At 45.9% G+C, this 25,049-nt stretch overlaps 1 protein-coding gene across 3 annotated transcripts in view; it reads right to left on the bottom strand.

Annotated features, from left to right (window-relative positions):
• Window positions 1-25,049, bottom strand: part of PPARGC1A (PPARG coactivator 1 alpha) — a 762,252-nt gene that overhangs the window by 16,486 nt on the left and 720,717 nt on the right. For all 3 annotated transcript variants that reach the window (XM_077301524.1, XM_077301525.1, XM_077301526.1), the window contains 2 exons: window positions 21,833-21,878; window positions 21,650-21,723 (listed from right to left, as the gene is read on the bottom strand). In XM_077301524.1, coding sequence (XP_077157639.1) covers window positions 21,650-21,723; window positions 21,833-21,878 — 120 coding nt within the window. The remainder of the gene's footprint in view (window positions 1-21,649; window positions 21,724-21,832; window positions 21,879-25,049) is intronic.

The raw sequence follows: 25,049 nt of genomic DNA, 5'->3' as shown, positions 1-25,049 counted from the left end.
AAAACAGTAAAAGCCAGTTTACAATAAAACCAGGAACAGTTCTGCTGGGAGGGGGGAGATGCCGACAACAAGCACTATAATATCAGACCTCGGTGGTGTGCAAATGTTGTCTGTCTAGGGAGCCCAGTAATTAATGATGTTCCGTGGGCCTCAGCCATAGGCCCAGTGGAACAGCTCTGCGGAACTGTTTTAAGTCCTGCAGCGCCCTAATCTCCCATCAGGAGAGTGTTCCCCTAGGCTGGTGCCAGAGCAGAGAAGACCCTGGCTCTGGTTGAGGTGAGTTTAACTTTTCTTGGGCCGGGAATTTTGAGCAGGTGTTGTATGCTTAACTGCAGATTTCTCTGTGGGGCATGGGGAGAAGGTGGTCCCACAGGTACGAGCATCCCAGGCCGTTTAGGGGCCTTAAAGGTAAGTACCAGCACCTTGAACTTGATTCGGTCCTCAATCTGGAGCCAGCGCAACTGAGAGAGCATGGCTCGAATGTGCTCTCTCCACCTGGTTCCTGTAAGGACCCTGGCAGCTGCGTTCTGGACCAGTAGAAGTTCCCGGATCAGATACAAAGGTAGCACTCCATAGAGCTGGGGACATTTAGCACTTCAAGTAGAAATGTTGATGATATTGGTGCCCCATGATCATATTTTGCCATCTGGGGCATTGATATGGTCAAGGCTTTTATTGCTCCAGGTTGCCTTCAATGGGAAACATATACTGAGATTAGTTTTAAATAATCACACAGTCCCTTCTCCTGCCCTCTCTGTCTACCTCCCAAAGCTTCTGAAAGCCAAAATAATTAGTAGACAAGAAGAAAAGAGGTTTTTTTTTTATTCCTTGCTTTTTACTACCCGAAGGAGTCCCAAAATGGCCTGCAAACCCGTTTCTCTTCTCCTCCCCACAACAAACACCCAGTGAGGTAGGTGGGGCTGAGAGAGCTCTAAGAGAACTATGCCTAGCCCAAGGTCACCCAGCCGGCTGCATGTGGAGAAGGAGTGGGGAACCGAACTGGGTTCTCTGGATTAGAGTCCACGGCTCTTTAACCACACTAGAAACTGGAGGCAAATGCATTTACAAGGCACAAAACAATAGGTGGCTGGGTGCAATTAATCAGCCTGGGGGCACTCCAAGCTAAGCTGCCGTTGCAATGTCCCCACCCAGTGCCACCGAGACAGAAACCATCCAAAGAACTCCCTGGAGGGTCATGGAGGTTACAGAATCTGAATCATAAGAGCTGGAAGAGACCTCCAGAGTCATCTACTCCAACTCCTTGCACAGTGCAGGAACTCACAACTACCTGCCCACCCACGGTGACCCCAATTTCATGCCCATGTTCTTATGAAGTCCTCCTCTGGGCAAAGCCCTTACTTTGATATCCAGAAAGTAGTGATGGAATGGGAGACTTAGCCATTTCCCTAAAATGCATTTTGGTGACAAAGCACGCAGCAAACAACGGCACCACTGTTGAAATGACAATGAAGCAACTTCAACGCCCGCTCCGAAATGCCAGCTAGCATCGCGAGGGAGAGAAACTGAAATTTACCTGAGGCTTAGCAAACAGAGGCTTAGGTAAATACGGAGGAGACAAATGTCAGATCAATAGGTAGCAGGCTCCCCCGCCCCTCCGCTGCATGATGTTAATTTACTATAGTAGATCTCTTTGTAAAGATGAAAGATCACACACAGACACACTGAAATCCCGAAAACGAAAGAAATCAATGCTTTTATCGCACCGCTGATATTTTTGCACAGTGGCTGTCTGAAAGTCTTCTGAGTTTCCTTTTGGTTTCATCAAATATGCTGTTAATGGAAGTCAGTTTGGGTTTCCGACACAGTTTTGACACAGTTTTTATTTTGGGGGAAGGGAGGGGGGGGTTCTTCCTAGCATTAGGTTTAACGGGTTTCCCAAATACTTTTATGTAAGCCCAGTTACGAATAAATAAATAGCCAACAATGGAGACTGTGGCTGTCACAGAAAGTTTTGGTCTTGTGTATTTCCTCCCTGATGCAGAGAATGGGGTGTCGGATTCCAGGGATTACCTTGCGGAGTGAAGATCCCGGAACAGAAAAGCATATCCAATGAGAGGAGCAACTTTCCATAACTGGAGAAATAAGTTGTGTTCAACCTTTAGGCACCAGGCACACTGTGTACGTGCTCAGCTCCTAGAAGTTTCCTACCCTAGAGCAAGATATCATACTTTCCCCTAAGGTACACTGTTACTGCAAGCTATTAGCCAGAAACCCAAAGTGAGTGGGTGCCCATAACAAGCATTCCACAATCAATGCTATCATACTGCTTTCCAGGGTGTGGATGTGTGTGGGTGATACAAGTGGGTACCAAGGAACACAATGGGCGCCCTATGTTGAGGACCACTCATCTAGATGAAGCCAAAATGGCAAAGGGGAGCAGAGGAGGGCAAACTGAACAGTGCAGAAACAACACTGATATGGCAGCCTCTACTCCAGAGAAGAACACTCTTCTTACTGACATCTTGGCTTGGGCCTGTGTTGGTTGCTGGAGGCTGCTACTTGGAGGCCCCCAACCTTTTTGAGTCTGTGAGCGCATTTGGGATTTGGACATGGTTTGGTGGACACAGCAACAATATGGCTGCCGCAAGAGGCAGAGCCAGCCCCAAAAGGATTGCCACAGCTTAACTCAGGCTTTCTTAACTTTTTTTTTACTGCTGAGAAACTTTCTTCAGGCTTCAAGAAACCCCAGAAGTGGTACCGTCATGCAGAATATGGTTGGCAAGCAGAGCTGTGGACATGTCCAACTGGGGCCCCTCCCCACCCCCTCCAGGCCCACCACTGGCCATATATGTTCATAATACCTGATAAATGTTAACAAATTTTAAGATAATATATATAAATTAATTCACTCCCACTCATTCAGGAAAACCCTCCATGGCCGTCAAGAGCCCCCAGGTTTTCATGAAACCCAGGCTGGGAAAGACTGGCTTCACTTCACCAATACAGTGCTGTGCCAAAGCAATATGTGAAAAAGAATCTGTGTAGCCAATGAAATCTCCAAAAGTCAGTATTGGTATAAGGATTATTGTTGACACCCAAGCCAAAGTGGCCAAAGAAACGAAAACGCAGAAATACCCATCACGCTGAGTGACAAGCAAGCACAGCCCACAGTACATGGTAAAAAATACAGTAAAATCAGTAAACAAGATATAAAACACAGCTAAAAATGACTGTCGTGAAGTGAAATGAATGAAATAAAATAACAGAAGAATTATGAACAAGCTACCCTGAGGATTCCTCAGCTGTTTTACAGACAAACCTTTCCCTAATTATTATGAACTTCGCAACCATTAAGGTGACAGGAAGGAATATATCTGCCAAAGAAATATTATTTTATCTTCATTAGAACCAGAAACAGTAGTCAATATTGTGTTCAACTTAATTTGAACATCGTCATTTAAAGGGGCAATACAAGACGTAATGAATGAGAGCTTCGACTTGGTTAAGCCCACATCGGCACAATCGGCAATCCTTATATGAGCAAAAGCTTTTCTTAGATGGCCGTTAGTTAAATCATTTAAATAGCCGGAGAAGGATCTGGCATATTTAAGCCCCAGGTGCCAACAATCTATCAGAAGCCCAGCTGGGCAGAAGTCCTACTGGACCCAGCTTCCAGGTGCCACAAAACATGTCAACAGCAGCCATGGCAGACCTGGGTACCATTCTGGCGACCCCGTTTTAGAGCATTATAGTATAGTGGGGGTGGCCAAACTGCGGCTCTCCAGATGTCCATGGACACATGCTGGCAGGGGCTCATGGGAATTGCACTCCTTGGACATCTGGAGAGGGACAGTTTGGCCATCCCTGCAGTGTAGCATCTGCACTGGATGGCCAACCTCTGCCTTTCCTTGGCTCAATAACAGTAGGGGTGCTTTGGGAAAGAAATCAGGAGGTGCTAGGACATGCAACAGCGGGCACCCCATTGAAGGTTGCTGAGTGTCAGAATCCCCTAGGTACTTCTGCCATGTTTTGTGATGTTTGATCTGTGATGTTCCCCAGATGCCTGTCTTGACACCTCAAGGTTGTTTAGTTTATAACTGTTAGCTTTCTCACAGCTATTCCCCTTCCCCCTTCCTCTCCTCCCTTCCTCCTCCCGTATCTCTGGTTCTCCCCTTTGTAGTTTAGGTTATTGGGGATGTTGAGTCTAGCTGTGAAATGCAGTTAGCTACATTCCCAAGGGTGCGTGGGAGGCAAAATGAGTGTCACCGGGTTATATACTCTGTCCATGGACAACGGACCTCGGTTCTGTCTATGCATGTGTAACGGATGTCTTCATCATCATTCTTAATGAAGAAACTTTCTTATACAGAAGTTTGCCTTATTGGGAAATTGAGCACTCTGACACTGAACTAGATGGGCCAATGTTCAAAAAACATTGGAAAAAAAAGCACATGCTGTTTTGAATTGCCTTCACCCATCAAGCTATTAATCTTAAATCTTGCATCACCTCATATATAGAAAAACATCATAATTGTCGGTTTAGCTTTCATCAAAAATGGGCAAACCACCTCAAAAGAGATTGGACACCCTCAATTTTAGAATCATAGAATCATAGAGTTGGAAGGGGCCATACAGGCCATCTAGTCCAACCCCCTGCTCAATGCAGGATCAGCCCAAAGCATCCTAAAGCATCCAAGAAAAGTGTGTATCCAGCCTTTGCTTGAAGACTGCCAGTGAGGGGGAGCTCACCACCTCCTTAGGCAGCCTATTCCACTGCTGAACTACTCTGTTAAATTTCCCCCCCCCCCTGATATCTAGCCTATATCGTTGTACTTGTAGTTTAAACCCATTACTGCGTGTCCTTTCCTCTGCAGGAACAGCATCCTGCCCTCCTCCAAATGACAACCTTTCAAATACTTAAAGAGGGCTATCATGTCCCCTCTAATTTTGTTAGGCAGGAGGTGGGAATCTCAAGAAATGAACTCTTGAGGTCAAAGGAAAGATCAAATTTGTTTTGAACATTTCAGAATATCAGATTAGATAATATGGATCAATTCCTTGAGCCATAGACGTGAACCACTGCTAGCTGGAAGGATCTGTGGGATCCAACTGAAGAATATCAAAGGAGTGAAAGAATGGCCTTGAATGGTGGCAAGGATCATCCAGGTTAATAAATATTGTTACAAGGCAATGTTCAGCTCAGACAAAAAGGACCCAATATGTACTCGGCAACAGCACTAAAAATACAGCACAACTTTCCCTTGGCTTTCTCTCCCTTCCTCTTTCACACACTTCCAGTTTAAAAGCACTTTGGGATTGTAAACACAGATTACAGTGTGTTCTAATCGATTTAACTCAGCGAAAAATATGCTCAAACCAGCAGATGAGTTCAAGTATGAGTTAGCCTGGTAAACAGGACTGAACAGTTACCAAGGGGAGAGAAGGAAAGCTACAGTAGAAAAAAACAAAAGATGAAAGGCATTTCCGCACATCAGTTAAAAAAGCATTATGCCAGCTGAATGGCAAAGTGCTAAACTTTTTCATGCTTCAAGCCCCTCCTCACCTTTTCTGCTGTCTCGCCTCTGTATGCGCCTTTTCGCGCGTCTCACCCTACACAACTGCTGATGGAAATGGCGGAAGAAAACAACATGCCTTATACGTGTTGTCTTTCCACCTGTCAATCAACGCAGGCAACCAATCCCCTTTCTCCATATTTTAAAGGTCCTGTGATGCGTGCTTTTTTTTTTCAATGCATACTTCTCCGTTGAAACGTCTATGCATAGAATCATAAAAGCATCGCCTACATGCTTGTCTGCCTATTCGTTGCTCCAGGAAGTTAGCCAGTTTTTAAAAGAAATTCTCATCCCCAGAAACAAGGGAGGGGAAGGCGGTTGTGAGGGCAGGATGAGGCAGGTGACTCTAGCATGTTTGAGCCTCCATACTTTCCCTCTGCTGCTTGCCTGCTGGTTGCTCTCCGGTAGCTGGTGCTAAATAGGTTGGGGAATCCACTTTATGTGATTCCCCAACTAGCACTTTAAAATGGAGGATGTAGCCAGCTGGTTACTGCCCAGACGCAGGATATTGACGACGTCATATGAAGGAGCTGGAATATAATGACTATGTAAGGTACATTCAACAGGTGTGGAAATGCCCTAAGAAATTATTAGCATGACAGACAAACAGTGCTGTTTCAGATGGTACCTGTGTTTGTTTGTCATAAAAATTTTAGATACCAAGAAGCATTTCAGGGTATAAGCCTTTAAGAGTCGAAGCTCCCTTTATAAGACACAGGTAGAAATGGAGATCTCTGAGCCCTGTTATTCTAGTCAGACGGTAGGAAGGATGTTGTAAAGGAATGCAAAAGGGACCATTCCTATCGTAATCAGCTTGATTAGAGCAGATGGGAAATGCTTGGGGGCTGAAAATTAGCGTCTGTATAAGGATAAGAATCCTATATCCTGATTCAGCCGGGGGGGGGGGGGTCCACTGTTCTGAACTGGTGAATTAACTCAAATTCAGCAATCCCCTCTTGTTAATTATACCTTCAAATTTCTTTATTTGGGGACTGCCTCTCTTAGGTCAGCCATGGAATGACCTAGGGTGTATGGAGGGCGGTGACAGAGAGCTGCAAAAATGAGAACAGAAAAGGGAACAGAATTTGGGAGTAAAAATGCTTGAGAACTGCAGCTGACACCAATATGATTAAAATATGACTAAAATAACATCAGCATAATCATATAAAAATACTTACGTGGCAAGCATATTCAGATACAATGAACATGCCACTCCAGGGTTTCAGGGTTCCAAACCCCTCTTTTGTGCAATTGATTGGTATTAAATATAGTTTTATATTTTAAATAAAATGTTTATAACTCCCCAAAGACATTAAACATGCCAAAGGTACTTGGATTCCTTGTGCTTCACAAATATATTGCAAAAAATAAGAACACGAATTAATTTTTTTAAAATGTACACCAGGCATGTACACCAAGGATTTTTGGCTGGTAACTCCTTGTACATCTTTTGGGCACCAGGGAATACTTGTATTTTTATATAATGTGTTACCAACAGATCAGTGCCCCATCCCTTTGACTTGGCACACTGCCTTGTGGTTCTGCTGGGATTACTTGGTTCTGCAATGTTCTGTTGGGCTTATTATTGGTTCTTCCACATTTGACCAGTGATGGCTGCTTGCAAGCATGGCATTTGTTCTGGAAGCCGTTCAGAGGGTTTTTTCTCTCCCTATGAAATAGTGGACGACCTGTGGGGGCACCCTGTTAAGGGGTCCCAAGAATTACACCACTTGGTCCAATCTATTTGCTTGTTTATTTATTATTAAACTTGGGGCCAAGCCCGTTCCATTCAGGAATACAACGGGTGCTAGATTGGGGGGGGGGGGGTGGAGTGGAAGAACTCTGTGGATGGCCTCCTCCTCCCCCTAGGACCTGGAGAAGTTGCAGGCAACTGTTAGGGAACTCACTGGCAGCATGAATCTGCAGCATGAATCTGCAGCCTCCAAGCCTCGGAGGGAAGTGGAAGGAGGAGGGGGTGGTCAGGAGTGGAGGACGGAAGGCGATTGGCTGGCCGCTGGACAGACAGGCAAGCCGGTTAGAGGAAGAGGCACTCAGGAGCAGGACAGCCATGAGACACACTCCTCCTCCAAGGCCTTACCAGAAAGAGAGCACGGTAAGAGAACCGGGTCTGGCTGCCGTGGCCCCTTTGAGGCTCCTTTTAGTGACAACACCACCATCTTCGCACAACCATCTAACAAGTTTAAAATAAAACAAGGATTGATAGGTCAGTGGGAAAACCTAGTGGCACACCCTGAGCCAATTTGATGTAGTAGTTAGGAGTGTGGACTTCTAATCTGGCAAGCCGGGTTCGATTCTGCACTCTCCCGCATGCAGCCAGCTGGGTGACCTTGGGCTCATCAAAGCACAGATAAAGCTGTTCTGACCAAGCAGTGATATCAGGGCTCTCTCAGCCTCACCCACCTCACAGGGTGTCTGTTGTGGGGAGAGGAAAGGGAAGGCGACTGTAAGCCGCTTTGAGACTCCTTTGAGTAGAGAAAAGGGGCATATAAGAACCAACTCTTTTTCTTCTGAGTGAGCAAACAAATTTTTGCTGGTTCTTCCAGCCCAAACGTCTGCCTTCCCTCCCGTCGAAAACCTTCCACGCCACCTGAATCTAAACTCGGGGAAAATGAGACCCATATTTATTCACAGTAATCCGAGTTCCATCTCGTGCGATGATCCTAAATCAATAGTGCTAAAATATTCGGGCACCCTTTTGGATTATTTCACGCCGTCTGATTTTCCCCATGGCAAATGTGTATATTTTCCCCCTCCGCGAGGCAAGGTATATTCCGTGCTCTCTCTTGAACTTAGGAGGTTTTGACAGATTTATGGAAGGACAGATGGCCATTACGGGCTGAAGGCTGACAAGAGGCAGTTCAGAGCATTGTTAACACACTTGCACAAACTCGGCAGCAGTGCGGCACTGTGCAGAATGTAATTCAGACTATAGCTTTTTTATTGCTGCCTATTTTCTTTTGTCAAAAGCGCCTGCTGTGCAGAGCAACAAATGGCTGCCATTACCCGGAATGTAATGGGTGTCAGACAAATCACGTAACACAAACAATCAAGAGTATGTAGGTCATATTTCAACGGAGCACAACCTTAGCAATATTTATGATTACTGCATTGAAATGTGCTCTATAATAAACAAGTACCTCTACATCACTCACACTTATGTACTTCTGTGGAGCTAACCCCGGTTCCAAGTGGGACACACTTTACCATCAGCAGGCCTTCCAAACAGGCCAACGAAAAACAACAGCCTCTGTTTGCTTTCAGTTTCACAATAACTTTTCCCCTCACTCAATGCCGAAGTCTGAAGTTGTGTCAATGAAACATGCATCATCACGCTGGGACCTTTTCTGCGCAAGCGCATGCACACATAAAACATTTTTGAGTGCTGCAAGAGAGCTTTGTTTAGCTGAACAGAACTTCTTGGGGGGCGGCTCACAATTTTTTCATGGCAAAATATAAAGGTGAATCTGTCATTTCTGGCTTGGGTGCCACATCAAAGAAGGAAAGCAAAGGGAACGGCCAAAAGTCTTGTGGATTTTGTCCGGGGGAGGGGAGATAGGAATTCCATGCACAATTGAATACATTCATGTAAACATTTCTATACCGCTTTCCCATGAACTCAAACCTGTTCAGCAATAAAATAGAGTTTCCCATAAACTCAAACCTAATGACCTCCAGGCACTTGGTTGAGGTCAGATGAAACAAAAACACCTACTGGCCCCTTAGAAAGACTCCTCCAAAACAGATATGCCTATCAAGTACATCATGGGCAATCCTGCACGAAGAAGAAGAAGAAGAAGAAGAAGAAGAAGAAGAAGAAGAAGAAGAAGAAGAAGAAGAAGAAGAAGAAGAGTTGGTTCTTAGATGCCGCTTTTCTCTACCTGAAGGAGTCCCAAAGTGGCTTACATTCACCTTCCCTTTCCTCTCCCCACAACAGACACCCTGTGAGGGAGGTGAGGCTGAGAGATCCCTGAAATTCAAGCTGGATCAGAACAGCTTTATCAGTGCTGTGGTGAGTCCAAGGTCACCCAGCTGGCTGCATTTGGGGAAGTGCAGAATCAAATCCAGCTCGCCAGATTAGAAGTCCGTACTCCTAACCACTACACCAAGCTGGGTCTCTATGGGGTCACAGTTGATATGTTAACATTTAAATTATTAATGATGTTATTACTATTATTGGATGTTATTGCTATTACTGTTATGGTTGTTATTATTACCTATATTGTACCTGTCTTATGGCTTCCATGTTCTCTGTAAACCAGCCTGAGCCGCAAGGGGAGGGTGATAAATAAATCACATAAAACAAAAAGAAACCCAGTGAATAAATGAGATAGTCTAAGAATTAAGTGCTCTCTAAGAAAGGAAGGTTTCCCACTGAACAGAAAAGAGACCAGTAGCCTGATAATAAAATAATGCATAGAATAATTAATCCTCTTTTCAGACTTCTGAAAACCCACAGTCTTGATTTGTGAAGGAGGACTGTAGTTGTGACCACATGACTGAGAGAATCCACTAGCATGACTTGTGGAATCTGGCAACGCCCATCTGGCTGGAATTGCAACTCAAGTACAATGTAAGGCATGAAACACAGGGGGGCCACATTCACATTGATGGGTTACTGTGGCCCTTGGGAAAGCTTGGTGTAGAAGAAGAAGAAGAGTTGGTTCTTATATGCCGCTTTTCCCTACCCAAAGGAAGCTCAAAGCGGCTTACAGTCGCCTTCCCATTCCTCTCCCCACAACAGACACCCTGTGGGGTGGGTGAGGCTGAGAGAGCCCTGATATCACTGCCCGGTCAGAACAGTTTTATCAGTGCTGTGGCGAGCCCAAGGTCACCCAGCTGGTTGCATGTGGGGGAGTGCAGAATCGAACCCAGCATGCCAGATTAGAAGTCCGCGCTCCTAACCACTACACCAAATTGGCTCTGTAGTGGTTAAGAGTGGTGGCCTCTAATCTGGAGAACTGGGTTTGATTCCCCGCTCCTCTTCCGTATGCAGGCAGCTGGGTGACTTTGGGCCCGTCACAGTTCTCTCAGCCTCACCTACCTCACTAGGTGTTTGCTTTGGGGAGAGGAAAAGTAGGTGATTGTAAGCCACTTTGCGACTCCTCTGAAGTAAAAAGTGGAGTACAAAAGACCAGCTCTTCTTCTGGCCGCACCTGTAGGACTAGCTCTCATATAGAAATATCAGTAGAAATGTCAGGGGATGGGCCTGCCCTTAGATTTGCCCCCGGTCCATCCCCAGCTTCATCCAAGGGAAAAAGTAATTAGCAGGTTCAGAGAGCAGCAACCTTGTCACAGATTGCAAGAGTTGTATCCTAGCAGCAAGTATGGCAGCACACCTTTCCAGGGGAAGCCGGCAGTGAGTGAGAAGGAGGGAGAGCCAGCAACATGGGCAGTTCCCGAGAATGGGCAGGCCCATGGTAAGTAGGTCTGAGCTAGTTGATGGGAATATCCACTCTGGCAATCCTTCTGGGTCAGCCAATCAGGGGCCAGTGGGCAGCCTTAGAAAGGACCTATTGTAGGAAGAATGGGGAGGGAGGAACCAGCTGAACCCTGCTTTGACAGGGTAGGCCATCCAGAGAGCAAAGGATTGGGGGAGGCTGGGGAAGAGGAGGGGCCAGGTCTAACCATCTAAAACAGATTTCACAACAGGCTGGATAGCCATCTGATGGAGAGGCTGATTCTGTGAAGGCTCAAGGTTACAGTGGATGAGCGATAGGGTGGTGAGTGTCCTGCATAGTGAAGGGGATTGGACTAGATGGCCCATGAGGTCCCTTCCAACTCTATGATTCTAGGTCAGAGAGGAAGCATTGGTTCTTGCCCCAGGATGGAGAGAGCAGGCATTCAGGGGGGAAAGAGGAGATGGTACAAACCCTCCCTCATCCCATTCTCGGGCCTGGGGAAGCTGGAGGGGTCAATTCCCCACACAAAGACAGGCTTCAGGGCTGGCCAGGGAGGAGAATCACAAGAAATGAACGACGAGTTTTTAAAGGCATGTTTATACAGCCCACATCTATGCGGATGGTCATTTCTCTGCCAAGATTTAATGACTGACGGTCCGCTAGCATTAACATACAAGCATCAATTGCTGCGCGCCATTCCTCAGTAAGCATTGCCGAGAAGCACGCCCGCTGAATCGTCCGACAGACACGCTGCAAGCATTGCCTTTATTAAAAAGAAAACAATAGATTCTTTTACATTTTATGAGCCTGAGAATGGGATTATCAAGGGAAACATTATTTAAAGCCACTTAAGGCACGGAACACAAGATAATGGCCTGATTTCAGGAAAAAGAACCAGCAGGGCTTCCATACGACACGGAATGGCAGAAGCTGAGAACAGATAATAAAATTAAATAGCCATCATATAATAAAGGACTACATGTCTGTTGAGCAGTCGGTTTAATCTTGTTGTCAGTAGAGTGGAGGATAAATATAGACCTCAGAAACTATCTAATAATTCACTAGACTGCATTCCCTCTGGTCAAACTTTCCGCCAAAACACGGCGTTCTTCTTCCTCTCAACACATGAGAACGCACTTTGAATGAGAGTTGGGCAATGCAGAGTGGTGGCTTCTGAACAGTATTTCACCATGTGGACTCCATATTAGACTTTCTTATATATAAAATATATCCGTTGGACCTTGGCTTTCTACATTTTCTTATTGCCTTGCAAGCTCTAATATTCTAGATTTCTTTATGGTATAAGTGCTTTTAAACTAATTTGGCCACTAAGGAAGACCCCCTAAGGGTCAAAACGCATTGGGTTTTCAATCCTCATATGTTCCATGTGCCAATACTGATTCTGGTCTTGCTGTAGCATACAGTATATTCAACTGAGATTTTATCAGTGTTTCTAACTTTTATGTGCACATCATTATAGTAAATACTAGTAAAAAAGCCCGTGACAGTCAGGACTGCAGCGGGCGCTAGCAGGGTAGTGGAAGGAGGAAACAAACAGAAAGAATGACAGAAAAACAGACAGAGAGAAAGGAAGACAGAAGAACAGGAAGGCAGGAAGTCAGGAAGGAAGAAAGGAAGGAAGGAAAGGCCTCCCTCCTCCTCCCCAGCATCCCCAAGGTCCAAAAATGGTGCAGCGGCCAGGAGCCGGTTCCAGGCTGCTGAACTATTTCAAATTGCCAGGGGAGGCTGGGAGGGAGGATGGAGGTCTCCCCCCCCCGTCCTCCCCAAGGTGCAAGCAGGGGGGGGGAGGAGGGAGGCTTCCTAGCACAAAGGGGAAGGGAAAGCCCTCCCTCCCCCCGTTGGCTTCCCAGCCCAATGGGAATGGAGGCCCCTAGCCCCAGGGCTCTTACATGTATCCTCATGAGCATCTAGGGGCAAACTGCCGGCAATGCCGGCAGAGAGCCCCTGGCTGTGGTGGAAGGGTGGGCCTGCCAGGATTGTGGGCCCACTGAGTGTGCATGGCTTGTCCGAGGCAGGGCCCAATTGGGATGTGCGAAGCCCTCAGACTGTTATTTTAACAGTGAAGCACTGTTAAAAGATATAATTCAATTTTAAACAAAAACATTTTTTGGGGGGGCTGCTCAACCATTAGGTTCCTTATGAGCTTTCCACCACCCATTGTTGCTTTATCAAAAGGAAGGTTTGGTGGCAAAACACTAATCAAATTGAAAAGTAAAACCCCCTTTCATTTGTGGCTATACTTGGGGGGGGGGTTGGCGTGGTGGAATCACACTTGACTTCTTGTGAGCGCACCACTTACATCGAATGGCCAAAAAGTTGGTGACTGCTGAGACTCACACAGGAAGTTCTACAGTCCCAAACAAATTCTGCATGCACCTTAAAACTCAGCTGTTCACCAGCAGTTAACAGGAAATAAGCTTAATTTTAGTTTGGGATGTTAAAAAAAACAAACAGGAATCAACCTGTGACAAATGGGAATTGCTGATAACACAAACTTCAGCTATTCATTGCAATATGTGCAACCACAATACACTGACTTGTCCCAAATCCCCCTCTCCCCAGGCTAGGGGCTCAGGAGAGAGAAGGATAATATCGTTAGAAAGATGCAGAATTAATTAGTGCATGCATATCTCCACTGAAGAACACACTAAGACTGTATTAAATACTAGGCTTCAAAGCCCGCTTGTAAGTGCGAGCTGTGAAAGGGGCAGCCCCTGCACCCCCCCGGACCTATCCCTGCCCCCCCCTCCATGCTGAGTCCCCGGCTTCCCTGCGGGCCTCGAAGCAGGCCCACCACATCCCTGAAGTGGCGGGCCTGCTTGGAAGCCCACAGGGAAGCTTCCCGGGCCACTCCCCGCCGAACTCCAGCCAGCCTTCTGATTGGCCCCTCACCCAGACTGGCCCTGCCCACTTCTCCGCCCACTTAGGACTTAACCAATTATGAATACTGCTCTCAGTGGTTTCAGATTAGGTAAATATAATAAATTTTTATTAAATATCCTTAACACAGGACATGGAGCTGTCCAGAAGTTGGGTACTCCAGACTATCCATGTGCACATTAGTCCTCTTTAGCTCTAAAGAATTTTCACATCTTGGTTTCCACACCTGGAAGGGTTTCAATAGTTTGGCGGGAAGAGACTAAGGGGCTGTTACTCACCCTGGGGGCAGGCTCTGGCCCAGGGGTAATTTTTTTGTGGAACCAGACTCATAAATATCTCCACAACTAAGGCTGTCAAGGACTTAGGAAATGCTTTCCACAGAGCAGGCTTCTCAACATGATACCCACAGTTACTACGGGACGCTGGCTCAGTCTCGGTGACGAAACATTAGTCGTGGTTCATTTCTGAGGTGGGTGAGGTTTCTGGGAGGGGAAAGCTGGTGAAAGGTGAGGGGAAGGATATGATGAACAGGTCAGTGAGTGACTTTTCTGCTTTGGGGCCACCTGCATGACCTGAAATGGGCTGGGAGACATTTCTGAAGTAAGGGCTCTAGATCACAAAAAAAAAAAAAATCCACATAACCCATTTGCAGCTGCAGACAGGAATATGCGATATCTTTTTATTATACCACGCCTGTCATAAAATACACTTTTCTTTGGGAAATCATCTACTTAGGAGGCAATTTGTGGAAGAAAATTGACTCCCTTGGATAGCTCTAGAAAATAAAAATTGCTTTTGTTAGACCTGGCCGGGGCCAATTTTGCCCAGCACTCCGCTGGGAGCCAAATGCCTGGAAGCTCCCCAAAATGGGTATGAGTCCAGCAACATGACCTCATTCCTCTCAGATATGTGATATGCATATGAATATGGGAATTCCACTTAGTCTAGAATGGCTTGACATTGCAACTACTAAGGCCTTGGTATTAATTAATGATCGATTTATACATCAGTGTGCAGTACTGCAATTAATCCCAGAATGGTATTTTTGGCCCTTCCTGCATGGTAGCCCGAAGCCTCATTGCCCCCTTTCAAATGCTTCCCTTTGTTTGTGTGATTTCCAGGGGATTTTGCTAACAAAATTATGGGGTAAAAATGTTCGGCTCAAAAGTTCCACAGTTGTGGTGTTCTGGGGAAAATGTCCCCCCAATTATTCGGCATCAGCATAAAGGGATGCCATCACTAGACACAATAAGCCACTGAGTGTTAAAATCTGCTTCCATGGATTAGTCTCCAATGTGGCACAACAGCCACAGTACTTTGGGATTTTTTTTTTTTGGCGGGGGGTGGGTGGCGCTAAATGTAATGCAGTTGCACTATTCAGCACTTCCCCCTTAAAATTCAGACAGGGCGAGAAACTGGAGCTATTGACTTGTCACATTTTAAAAAATATGTATAAGTGTTTTGTTTTTTAAATCATTTCCAAGTAAAGCTTTGAATTAACATCCCATTAAGTGCCCGTTGTTTTCTCCCATCTCAGACCATTTTTGGATGCTTTTTGGTTATTGGAAAAAACTGTTATGATATTTATGCCACAGGTACAATTAACTCTGACCAAATGTAAGCAAACATGCTAAACTAGGTCACAATTGATTTAGGACATGCACCAGTTTTATGGACTTTTTCTTGGGGGGGAGGGGAGAAGGTGCCTTATAATTTTCCCCTTGGAAAATTCACCTCATTGAGCAATGCCAACTAATTTTCTTCCAGCAGAAGGGGTTTTTGGCAGGGCAGGGATAGTCAAACTGTGGCCCTCCAGATGTCCATGGACTACAATCCCCATGAGCCCCTGCCAGCATTTGCTGGCAGGGGCTCATGGGAATTGTAGTCCATGGACATCTGGAGGGCCGCAGTTTGACTACCCCTGGTGTAGGGAGTGGTGGAAAATGGCATCTAGCCACAGCCAACTTATCATGAGTCGACCCTGTAGATTTTTTAAAGCAGGAGACATTTGGAGGTGGACTGCCTTTGTCTGCTTATGCTCTGCGGGTACTCATTTATTGGTTATTCCCAGCCACAGGGAAGCCCAACTGGCCTCGACCAGGGCCAGGGCCTTTTCGGACCTGGCCCCTACCTGGTGGAATGATCTCCCGGAAGAGTTGCGGGCCCTGCAGGAGCTTTCAGCGTTCTGCAGGGCCTACAAAACGGAGCTCTTCCACCAGGTCTATGGTTGAGGCCGGTACAGCCAGGGAGATGTGCATGGCTCCCCCTTCCAGGAGAATGATATGAGTAGTGGTTGCAAGTGACATCTGCACACTCCTTCCTCCCACTTTTCTTTGAGATGTTTACTGGAGGGGTCTGGGAATAGTGAGGGTTTTGTTTTTCCACCGTATCTTCTTCCTCTTGGTTTTTGATTAATGAATTGTGATTTTATGTCTAGGGTTTTAATAGGGTTTTTATTCAGACGTGTGTAACCCGCCACAAACCGTCAGGGAGTGGTGGGTAATAAATCAAATAAATAATAAATAATAATCATTTGTATGACAACCCCAGATTCCTTTGCTGGTCTCCCATCCAACTACTAAGAAGGGCCAACAGTGCTTAGCTTCTGAGACTGGGCTACCCTGGGCCCTCCAAGTCAGGACTGCAGATCTCTAATTTGAGCCCCTCTTTAGGCTCCCCTGCCCAACACACCCTTCTGGATATATCAATGGGCTGCAGTGGGAGGGAGGTAAGCTCTGCTCCTTTTTATCTGTGGAAAACTACCTTTGGATCCCATTGCAGATAATCAGAAGCAAGGCACAATCAAGCAGCAAAGTTAGATAGTTTGCCTTGGTGCTTGAGAGACACATCATAAAATCTTAAACGTCTCAGCAGGACCTTCCTGAAATTCAGCATTGTTACCGCCTGCCGAGAGGAAACCAGACCAAAACAGGCCGCCGAGGAAAGACACAACCGTAATATTCAGAGTCCTAAATCTTTGATATCTAAGTAGTCATGCAACCTCTCAAACAAAAGCCAAGCAGAAAAGAACTTCTGATCGCCGAACCAATCTGAAGGCTCGGCTTCATTAGCACATGTCCAAGACGGATGAGTGATAACCAATAGTAAGAAGAGCGGGAAACGTTTTATTTATCTGTTGACTGTGCAGTAATGTAAGCAGCAATATTTGTGTCAAGAAGCAGAGGGGAGAGAGAGAGAGAGAGAGAGAGATCAAGGAAGCTGCTATTTATATTATAATAGATTGTGCTTTGATAGTGCAAATTGTCGCAATAATGGCCTTCTCAGTTCAGCAGCGAGATCAAGGCAACTGCTATTAGAACTGTTATAAATAGACGCAGGGCAGAATCAGAGGTGCCATCCAAGCAGAAGGTACAAGACATTACTTAGAACTACATGGTCTGTCTCCAAACCGTTATTATTCAAAACAACCCCAAAATGGAGATCTTCCCCACGTAACATTTGTTTTCTTCCAGTTTCTACTAAGTCTACAATCTGGCTCAGTTCAAGCTTGCGGAGTCTGGTAGGAGAGCAATGTTGTCTGAGTGTTCTGCTAAGGCATAAAATATGTTGTAAACAGAAAGCTACAGCAGCTTGCAGAAGTATCCCCCCCCTCCCTCCGGTTTGTCCTGTTTTGTTGCATTACAACCTGAAACTGGATTGGGTTTTGGGGGGGGGGGGGGTAGCACCAGTTGATTCTCACAACAAAGTGCACCTACCACTTTGAAGGTGCAAAATTACTTTTGGAAGCCACTGTATCTCCACAACTGTATCCTATCAGGAAAAATAAATCCCTCTTGCCTTCTTGCCTACATTCTAATATTTTTATGTTTGGGGATTTTTTTTTGTAAGTTGTGGCATTCAAACATATAACCCTGAGCCTAGGTTTGTGGAGCTCACCTTCCTATTTGATCCCATAGATTATATATATTGGGCTATAGCTAGTGGAGAGCCTCTTGTGGCGCAGAGTGGTAAGGCAGCCGCCTGAAAGCTTTGCCCATGAGGTTGGGAGTTCAATCCCAGCAGCCGGCTCAAGGTTGACTCAGCCTTCCATCCTTCCGAGGTCGGTAAAATGAGTACCCAGCTTGCTGGGGGGTAAACGGTCATGACTGGGGAAGGCACTGGCAAACCACCCCGTATTGAGTCTGCCATGAAAACGCTAGAGGGCGTCACCCCAAGGGTCAGACATGACTCGGTGCTTGCACAGGGGATACCTTTACCTTTACCTTATAGCTAGTGGACTTCTGTTTTATTCAATGCAACAAAAACTCAGAACTGTCTTATCACCATGAAGAAAGGATGCACTGAAAGATAGGAACCAAGATCCATTGACCACAAGAAGCAAGACAATGGTCATCCCTGTCCAAAATGTTCCTGAGCCTTGATCATAAGGAACTCGGTCAATGTGTTGGTAAAGCTACATGCAGTAAGCGTTCCTAAATGTATGGACTGGACAGGCAAAACTTGCCTACAGGGAGGGCTTGTTTTGACAGTCTGTGGCAGGACTGAGTGTCTTTTGGACAACCTGTAGCGCTGCAGCTGATAGCCAGCTGGTTAAGGATCTGGTGTCACACCTTTCCCCCAAAGCACACAACAGACTCTGTAGGCAGTTTTGCCAGTTGTTTATTCAGGCCTTCATATATAAGTGCAGCCCCCTGCTGGTGGACCTCCTGATGGCACCTGAGGTTTGGCCACTGTGTGTCACAGAATGTTCAATTGGATGGACCACTGGCCTGATCCAACATGGCTTCTCTTACATTATTAAGTAGTTAACAACACTAGAGTTGTCAGCATCCAGGTGGCAGCTACAGTTCTCCTGGTATTACAAATGATCTCCAGGCAACATAGGGTTGTTCACCTGGAGAAAATGGCCACTTTGGAAGATTGACTCTATGGTGCTAATCCCCAATGAAGTCCCTCCCCTCCCTAAAACTTGTCCTCCTCGAAATTCCAGCTATTTCACATCTCAACCGCATCCTTCTTGCCTCATGGCTCATAATTTTCCCTTATGGATGCCTGGCTTGGCTGACCTGCTGTCCCACCTACTCCTGATTGCTGCTGGCCTGGCCTGTCCTCAGGGTTCTTAGCTCCACTGTCTCCACCTGGAGCTCACCTTGCCTTTCCTGAGCTGGCTTCTTCTCAGAGCTGCTTCTGTATCCTTTCATTCCTAGCCATGCCTCAGGATTTTCCTCATGAGGTATACCTTCTGGCCTCAGGTAAGGGGGCTTCCTCCTTGGCCTGTCCCTCTTACCGAGTCCCTTCTGCAGGCTGTTTCAACCTTAGCCAAATTGATTCTATGGATGTTGTCAAGAACTAGCTCTAGTAGGCCATTTTGTTCTGTACTCTGGAGGACCTAGTTGCTCACCACCCCTTCAGTGGCTTCCCTAGACCATTTCAATTATTCCCTTGAGGGCTAGTTCACATACCACTTGATGACTTACAACTGAATGCCTTGATAGACATCAGCTCTTGACCCATCCAAGCTACCTTGGATGCTCCCATAAGCAGTACTAATATGATCATATGCCATTTTATATGTTGCTTAAGCCTCAATGTACCAGAGCTCTTTGCTACAGAATCTTTAACAGGACCTACTCTGGGTCTTGAAAAGCATACCTTAAATAACTAAAGCCACATGCAATGTCACCCCAATAGGGAAGAGGGTTTTAGAGTGTTTAGATCCAGTTTACAAATATATAATTAGCGTTATTTATAACGCATAGCTGGATTGCAGTATAGAGAAACTCACATATTTCAGTGATGAACTGACGGAGGCGTTCCTTCAAGAGTTAAACAAAAGGAGCAAAGTAGATGGAATTGGCAGATCACAATGTGCTTCCTCAATTATAACTGCCCATTGATTTCAATAGAGCTGGGCAGAACTGAAGTGTTCTCCACTACAGAATCATCATAATAAGGAACTGACCACCATCTATCATTAAGGTCAGAACAACCTGAACCTTCGTAACCCCATCATAGCATGGGAGGTAATGGGCAGTAGCTCACAGTCTATTTAGGGTGCAGTCTTACAGACAGCTGTTTGGGAATAAGTCCCACTGAAATCTGAGGGATCCACAGAAAAACAATCAAAGACAGAGTTGAGCCTGTAAGCACTCTTAAGAGAATCTTGCACAAAGGACATTGAAAGTTCAACATGGACAAGCTTTCAAGACTATGGAAAAAGCCTCCGAGCATTTGAACCCTGTAAGGTTCACAAGCGATTTCTGAATGTACAACAAAGGTATGAAGCAAGGGGATGTAAGGCAGCTGGGTTCCATGATCTTTTTAATAAAGCCATGGAGTAAACCTCACGAAAGGATCACTGGTTCCACTTCCCCAATTCAAGATCCTCTTCAGTCTTTCATAGCTTGGTGTAGTGGTTAGAAGCACGGACTTCTAATCTGGTGAGCTGGGTTTGATTCCCCACTCCTCCTCCACATGCAGCCAGTTGGGTGACCTTGGGCTCACCACAACACTGATAAAGCTGTTCTGACCAAGCAGGAATATCAGGGCTCTCCCAGCCTCACCTCCCTCACAGGGTGTCTGTTGTGGGGAGAGGAAAGGGAAGGCAACTGTAAGCTGCTTTGAGACTCCTTTGGGGAGAGAAAAGCAGCATATAAGAACTAACTATTCTTCAGTAATATCACAGCACTCTCAGCCTCCCCTACCTCACAGGGAGAGGAAAGGGAAGCAGAATATAAGCAGCTTTGTGACTCCTTCAGGTATAGCAAAGCGGCATATAAGAACCAACTCCTTAACTGATCTAGTTGCCACACTCAACTCAAGAATACGATTTCAACCAATTGTCGATCAAGGTTCAACAATTAACCATTCACTGTCTGCTACAATCACATTTTGAAATCCATTTAGATTAATCTAGTGGTACAGCTCTTCTATTCTATCATCTAGGAGTTGGTTAATGCAACTGCATACACTCAAGCCTCAATTACTTAGCAACTAAATAAAAACTTCCATTGAAAAGTACTATGCTTGAAACAATATCAAAGCTTTATCTCTGATGCTTACTGTAACCAATTAAAATCACCCGACATCTTCATCCACAGGGTGACAACCGTGAACTTTTCCGCACCAGGAATCTAGTCCAGTGCAGCACTCACCTGCTTGTGGGGCTAATTTCCATTTTTGGATGGCATCAGTGCCAGTCAGGGGTGATCCCAGGCTTGGCGCGATGCAGGCCCATGGCGAAGGAATGTGGATCCACCCCGGACCAGTGCTGATGTAATTCAGAAGCAGAAATTAACCCCATGCTCGGACGATCACTACACTGGATCAGATTCCTGGTGCGGAAAAGGTCCATGCATGTGTGAACTAGTAGTAAGATTCCAAACAAGGAGGGTAAAAGAAAACTCAATCATAGAATCATAGAGTTGAAAGGGGCCATACAGGCCATCTAGTCCAACCTCCTGCTCAATGCAGGGTCAGCCCAAAGCATCCTAAAGCATCCAAGAAAAGTGTGTATCCAACCTCTGCTTGAAGACTGTCAATGAAAACAGATATTCCACTATACAAAATATCTGTGGGGAAAATGTGTTTAAGAGGATTCATTTCATTTATTTTTCCATCCCGGAAATTATGATACGCTAGCTAACAGAAGCATCGTAATTTTACAGCAAATCTCATCTCAAAGAAAAAAAAAACACTGTTAAGTAACATTAAAATTAATCCCTTACGAGACCATGGTAACATATCAACATGCAATTCATAATGCCAGGCTGGTGATTAAAAAGCAGCCTCAAAACAGAGAGACACAGTTATAGCTAACGTTTCACTTCTCACCTGCAGTTCCAGAGAGTTCCACACTTAAAGTTTGTTCAATAGTCTTGTTCTCAAATGGGGAACCCTTGGGATCACTGGAAGACAGGGCACATTTATAAAAACAAGCTGAAATGGAGTTGCTGTAGCCAAAATGTATTTAAAAACCCCACCCTGTTCAAAATATTTACAGTTCTTGATACTTACTTTGGTGACTCAGGCGTCAAAGGAAGCGATAAACTCATTTGTTTTCCTGAAAAAGGGAGGAGGGAAGGGGAGAAAAAAGGGAGAAAAAAAGGATGAAAAAGTTGCGAAAGAGTGGAACAACTCAGTGAAAATGCATTTGTCCCGCAAGTGCTGATAGAATTGTGGCTGGAACTCATTGAGTTGGCAGAAATCCGTCTGCCTCTGAAAATGGCAGCCCTGCATGTCCTCCTCCTTTTGCTCCAAGATACTTCTATTAATTCTGAATCATAGAATCATTGGTTTCCCCTTTATCCTGAATGTGGAGAGCCACGGGTGGGATAAAGTGGGGGAATCGCCTGGGAAGGGTTAAATGTCTGGCAGCCATTTCATCAGAGGGTTTCACTTCCCCCTGCTTCGAAGTCGGGGGGGGGGGAAAACTTATAGGTTTAATGGCTGACATGCCATTTCAATCTAAGAGTTCATCTGTGGATACCACACCACTCACCTGTTAGATTTAAATTGCCCTGAACAGCCAAACTGGGGCGGGGGGGGGGGACTCTGATAAATGTTCGGGGAAGGCTCCGAATCAGCACAAGTTTGTGATGAATTCTGGCCTGTGAGCCGGTTCGTGCTCCCCCCTACTTCCCGGCTCCCACCTGGAGGCTGGAATTCCAAAATTCTCAGCACATAGAAATGACAGTACAAAATGAGTAGCAGTAGACCTGGGGGACGGTATGCATAGAATCATAGAACCGTAGAGTTGGAAGGGGCCATACAGGCCATCTAGTCCAACCCCCTGCTCAACGCAGGATCAGCCCTAAGCATCCTAAAGCATCCAAGAAAAGTGTGTATCCAACCTTTGCTTGAAGACTGCCAGTGAAGATGATGCATAAGAGAAGATGATGCAAAATTATTTAGTACACTCAACAGCAGCCATGCATCCACCTTCATGGACGCTTCTTGGAAACCCTTCTGACCCTTGGGCCAGTGATAGATTTATGCCAATTGCTCAGCATCCGCAGTACAGACTTAAAGGACTAAGAACATCACCACCACCCCACACGTGCGCACAAACGCATGGAACAGAACTGTGCAAAGGCACTTCTCTCAAATGTTTAATTTAGACTACTGTTCACGTTTCATTTGGCTATGACAGCGGCAGTATAACTACAAAGCAACAGAACTCCATGAATATTCAGCCGATTTTACTTGTACAATGTACAGTTTTATATACAGCACTGGTGGATTCTGTGAGGCCGAGACCCAACCAAATATGATCCAAGCGCTTGCAAATTATTCTGCAAATCGGGAGAGCGGGCGAGAGCAGATGGCTTCAATTCGGGTTTAACTCCTCCATGCTAAAACACTGACAGGAATGAACAACATCCTTTCCCACTGTAGATGTACCAACTTTCTGTGGTGCTCTGTTAGTTAAAAATCAATCGGGTTGCCAATCTTGTTCTTGTTGTTTCCAAACTACTGAGCATTCTATGCTTGCCAAGGAAAGCAGTGACCCTGAGACAGGCTGCAAAGTCTCAGGGCTTTCAGACGTTTCTGAATCTCCAGGGGATGAAGTGAAATTGCAGTCTGAGGGGCCAGAACCAAGGGGAAAACAACTCTCGGTTTGGCTTTAGAGCAGTGGTCCCCAACCTTTTTATCACCGGGGACCACTCAACGCCGGGGACCACTCACCGGGGACCACTCAATGCCTTTTACTGAGGCCCGGTGGGGGGATAGTTTACTCCTCTACTCTCAACCACTGCCCTAGCGCTCTCTGATTGCTATGGTAATGTTTAAACATCCCTTCAAAATAAGATACAGACACGCCACAACAATGAAGTGTGTTGTAAAGGGCTGGGGGGGGGGGGATGAAGTAAAGGGCCAGGGGGGGGAGAAGGTGTCCTTCGGGGCCCAACTCCAATTAGTCGAAGGACCACATGTGGTCCGCCGCCCACAGGTTGGGGATCGCTACTTTAGAGGATTGGCTCCTAGTTTCACTTTTATCTCCATTGGGCTCCAGCTTGGTGTAGTGGTCAGGAGTGTGGACATCTAATTTGCCAAGCCAGGTTTGATTCCCTGCTCCCCCACATGCAACCAGCTGAGTGACCTTGGGCTGGCCACAGCACTGATAAAGCTGTTCTGACTGAGCAGGAATATCAGGGCTCACTCAGCCCATTGTGCACAGCCTGCACAAGGATTCCTTTCTTCCCAAATTTCCCCTTGCCCTGGCAGCCATTTCCAACCCTTGGGAAATATATTCTCAGGTCCTGCTAGGGTTGCCAACCTCCTGGTCGTGTCTGGAGAGCTCCCAAAGCTACAAGTGATCTCAAAATCACACAGATCATTTCCCCTGAGAAGAACTGCAGCTTTGCATGGTGGGCTTTATAAGAACTGACACGCATGTTTGCTTGTTTTGTTCAGGCAAGGTACTGCACACACAAAAATGAAACTAACTTCTTATTTAACAAGCATTTTATTTTATCAGTGGTGCCATGCAGGCAGTAAACATGTGACTTAGGAAAATGGCAGGGAGGCATGACCAGCTGGCTTCACTTCTCGAGTTACTTGAAGGCTGAAGCCTACTTCAGGGGTTATTCTATGGTCAAATGCTGGAAATTCTGTGCTTTTCTCACAAGGCTGCTGGCGAATCCTTGAGTTACCATATGCCATTTCTGTTTGTTTTGATTTTACCAGGAGTGATGTGATGTCACAGCTGGTGTCGCTTGAAAAAAGATTCTCCAACCACCGCTCAAAGCCACAGTGGGCAACAGGAGTTGGGGCAGGAGATCCCTACCTCAACTGGGGGCTTGGCAAGGCTGTTCCCCAGGCAGCACACTTTAGCTCCTAGACTCCATCCCCTGATTCCAAGGGAAGAGCAGATTCTCAGATTCTCTGGAGGAAACTGCAAAATGAGGAGCCAGATCCCCAAGAGTTACTGGGGGCCTTGCAATGTTCAACTTGTTTTCTTGGAACAGATTTCCTTCAGATCTTTTGGGAGTGCCATCATTTCAGCAGCGGTTTGCCGTGGCCTTAGGAACCATCTTCCGATCAAGAATGACTTTGTGGTTATGAGAAATGTCCATTGGTATCAGAAGGATTCAAGCCTCATTTTGCAAGACAGGACGAGGGCAATAGGATTCTCCCTCCGCAATAATGGCTTTAAAACAACGCGCCCACCATGAGATGGATTGACTCAATAAAAAGAGCCACGGCCTTCATGCTGCAAGAACTGAGTAAT

Source organism: Paroedura picta, chromosome 10 (genome assembly GCF_049243985.1).
Source record: "Paroedura picta isolate Pp20150507F chromosome 10, Ppicta_v3.0, whole genome shotgun sequence".
Classification (NCBI taxonomy): Eukaryota; Metazoa; Chordata; class Lepidosauria; order Squamata; family Gekkonidae; genus Paroedura; species Paroedura picta.
The sequence above is the reverse complement of the archived record's forward strand: the minus strand, read 5'-3'. Positions and strand labels throughout refer to the sequence as shown.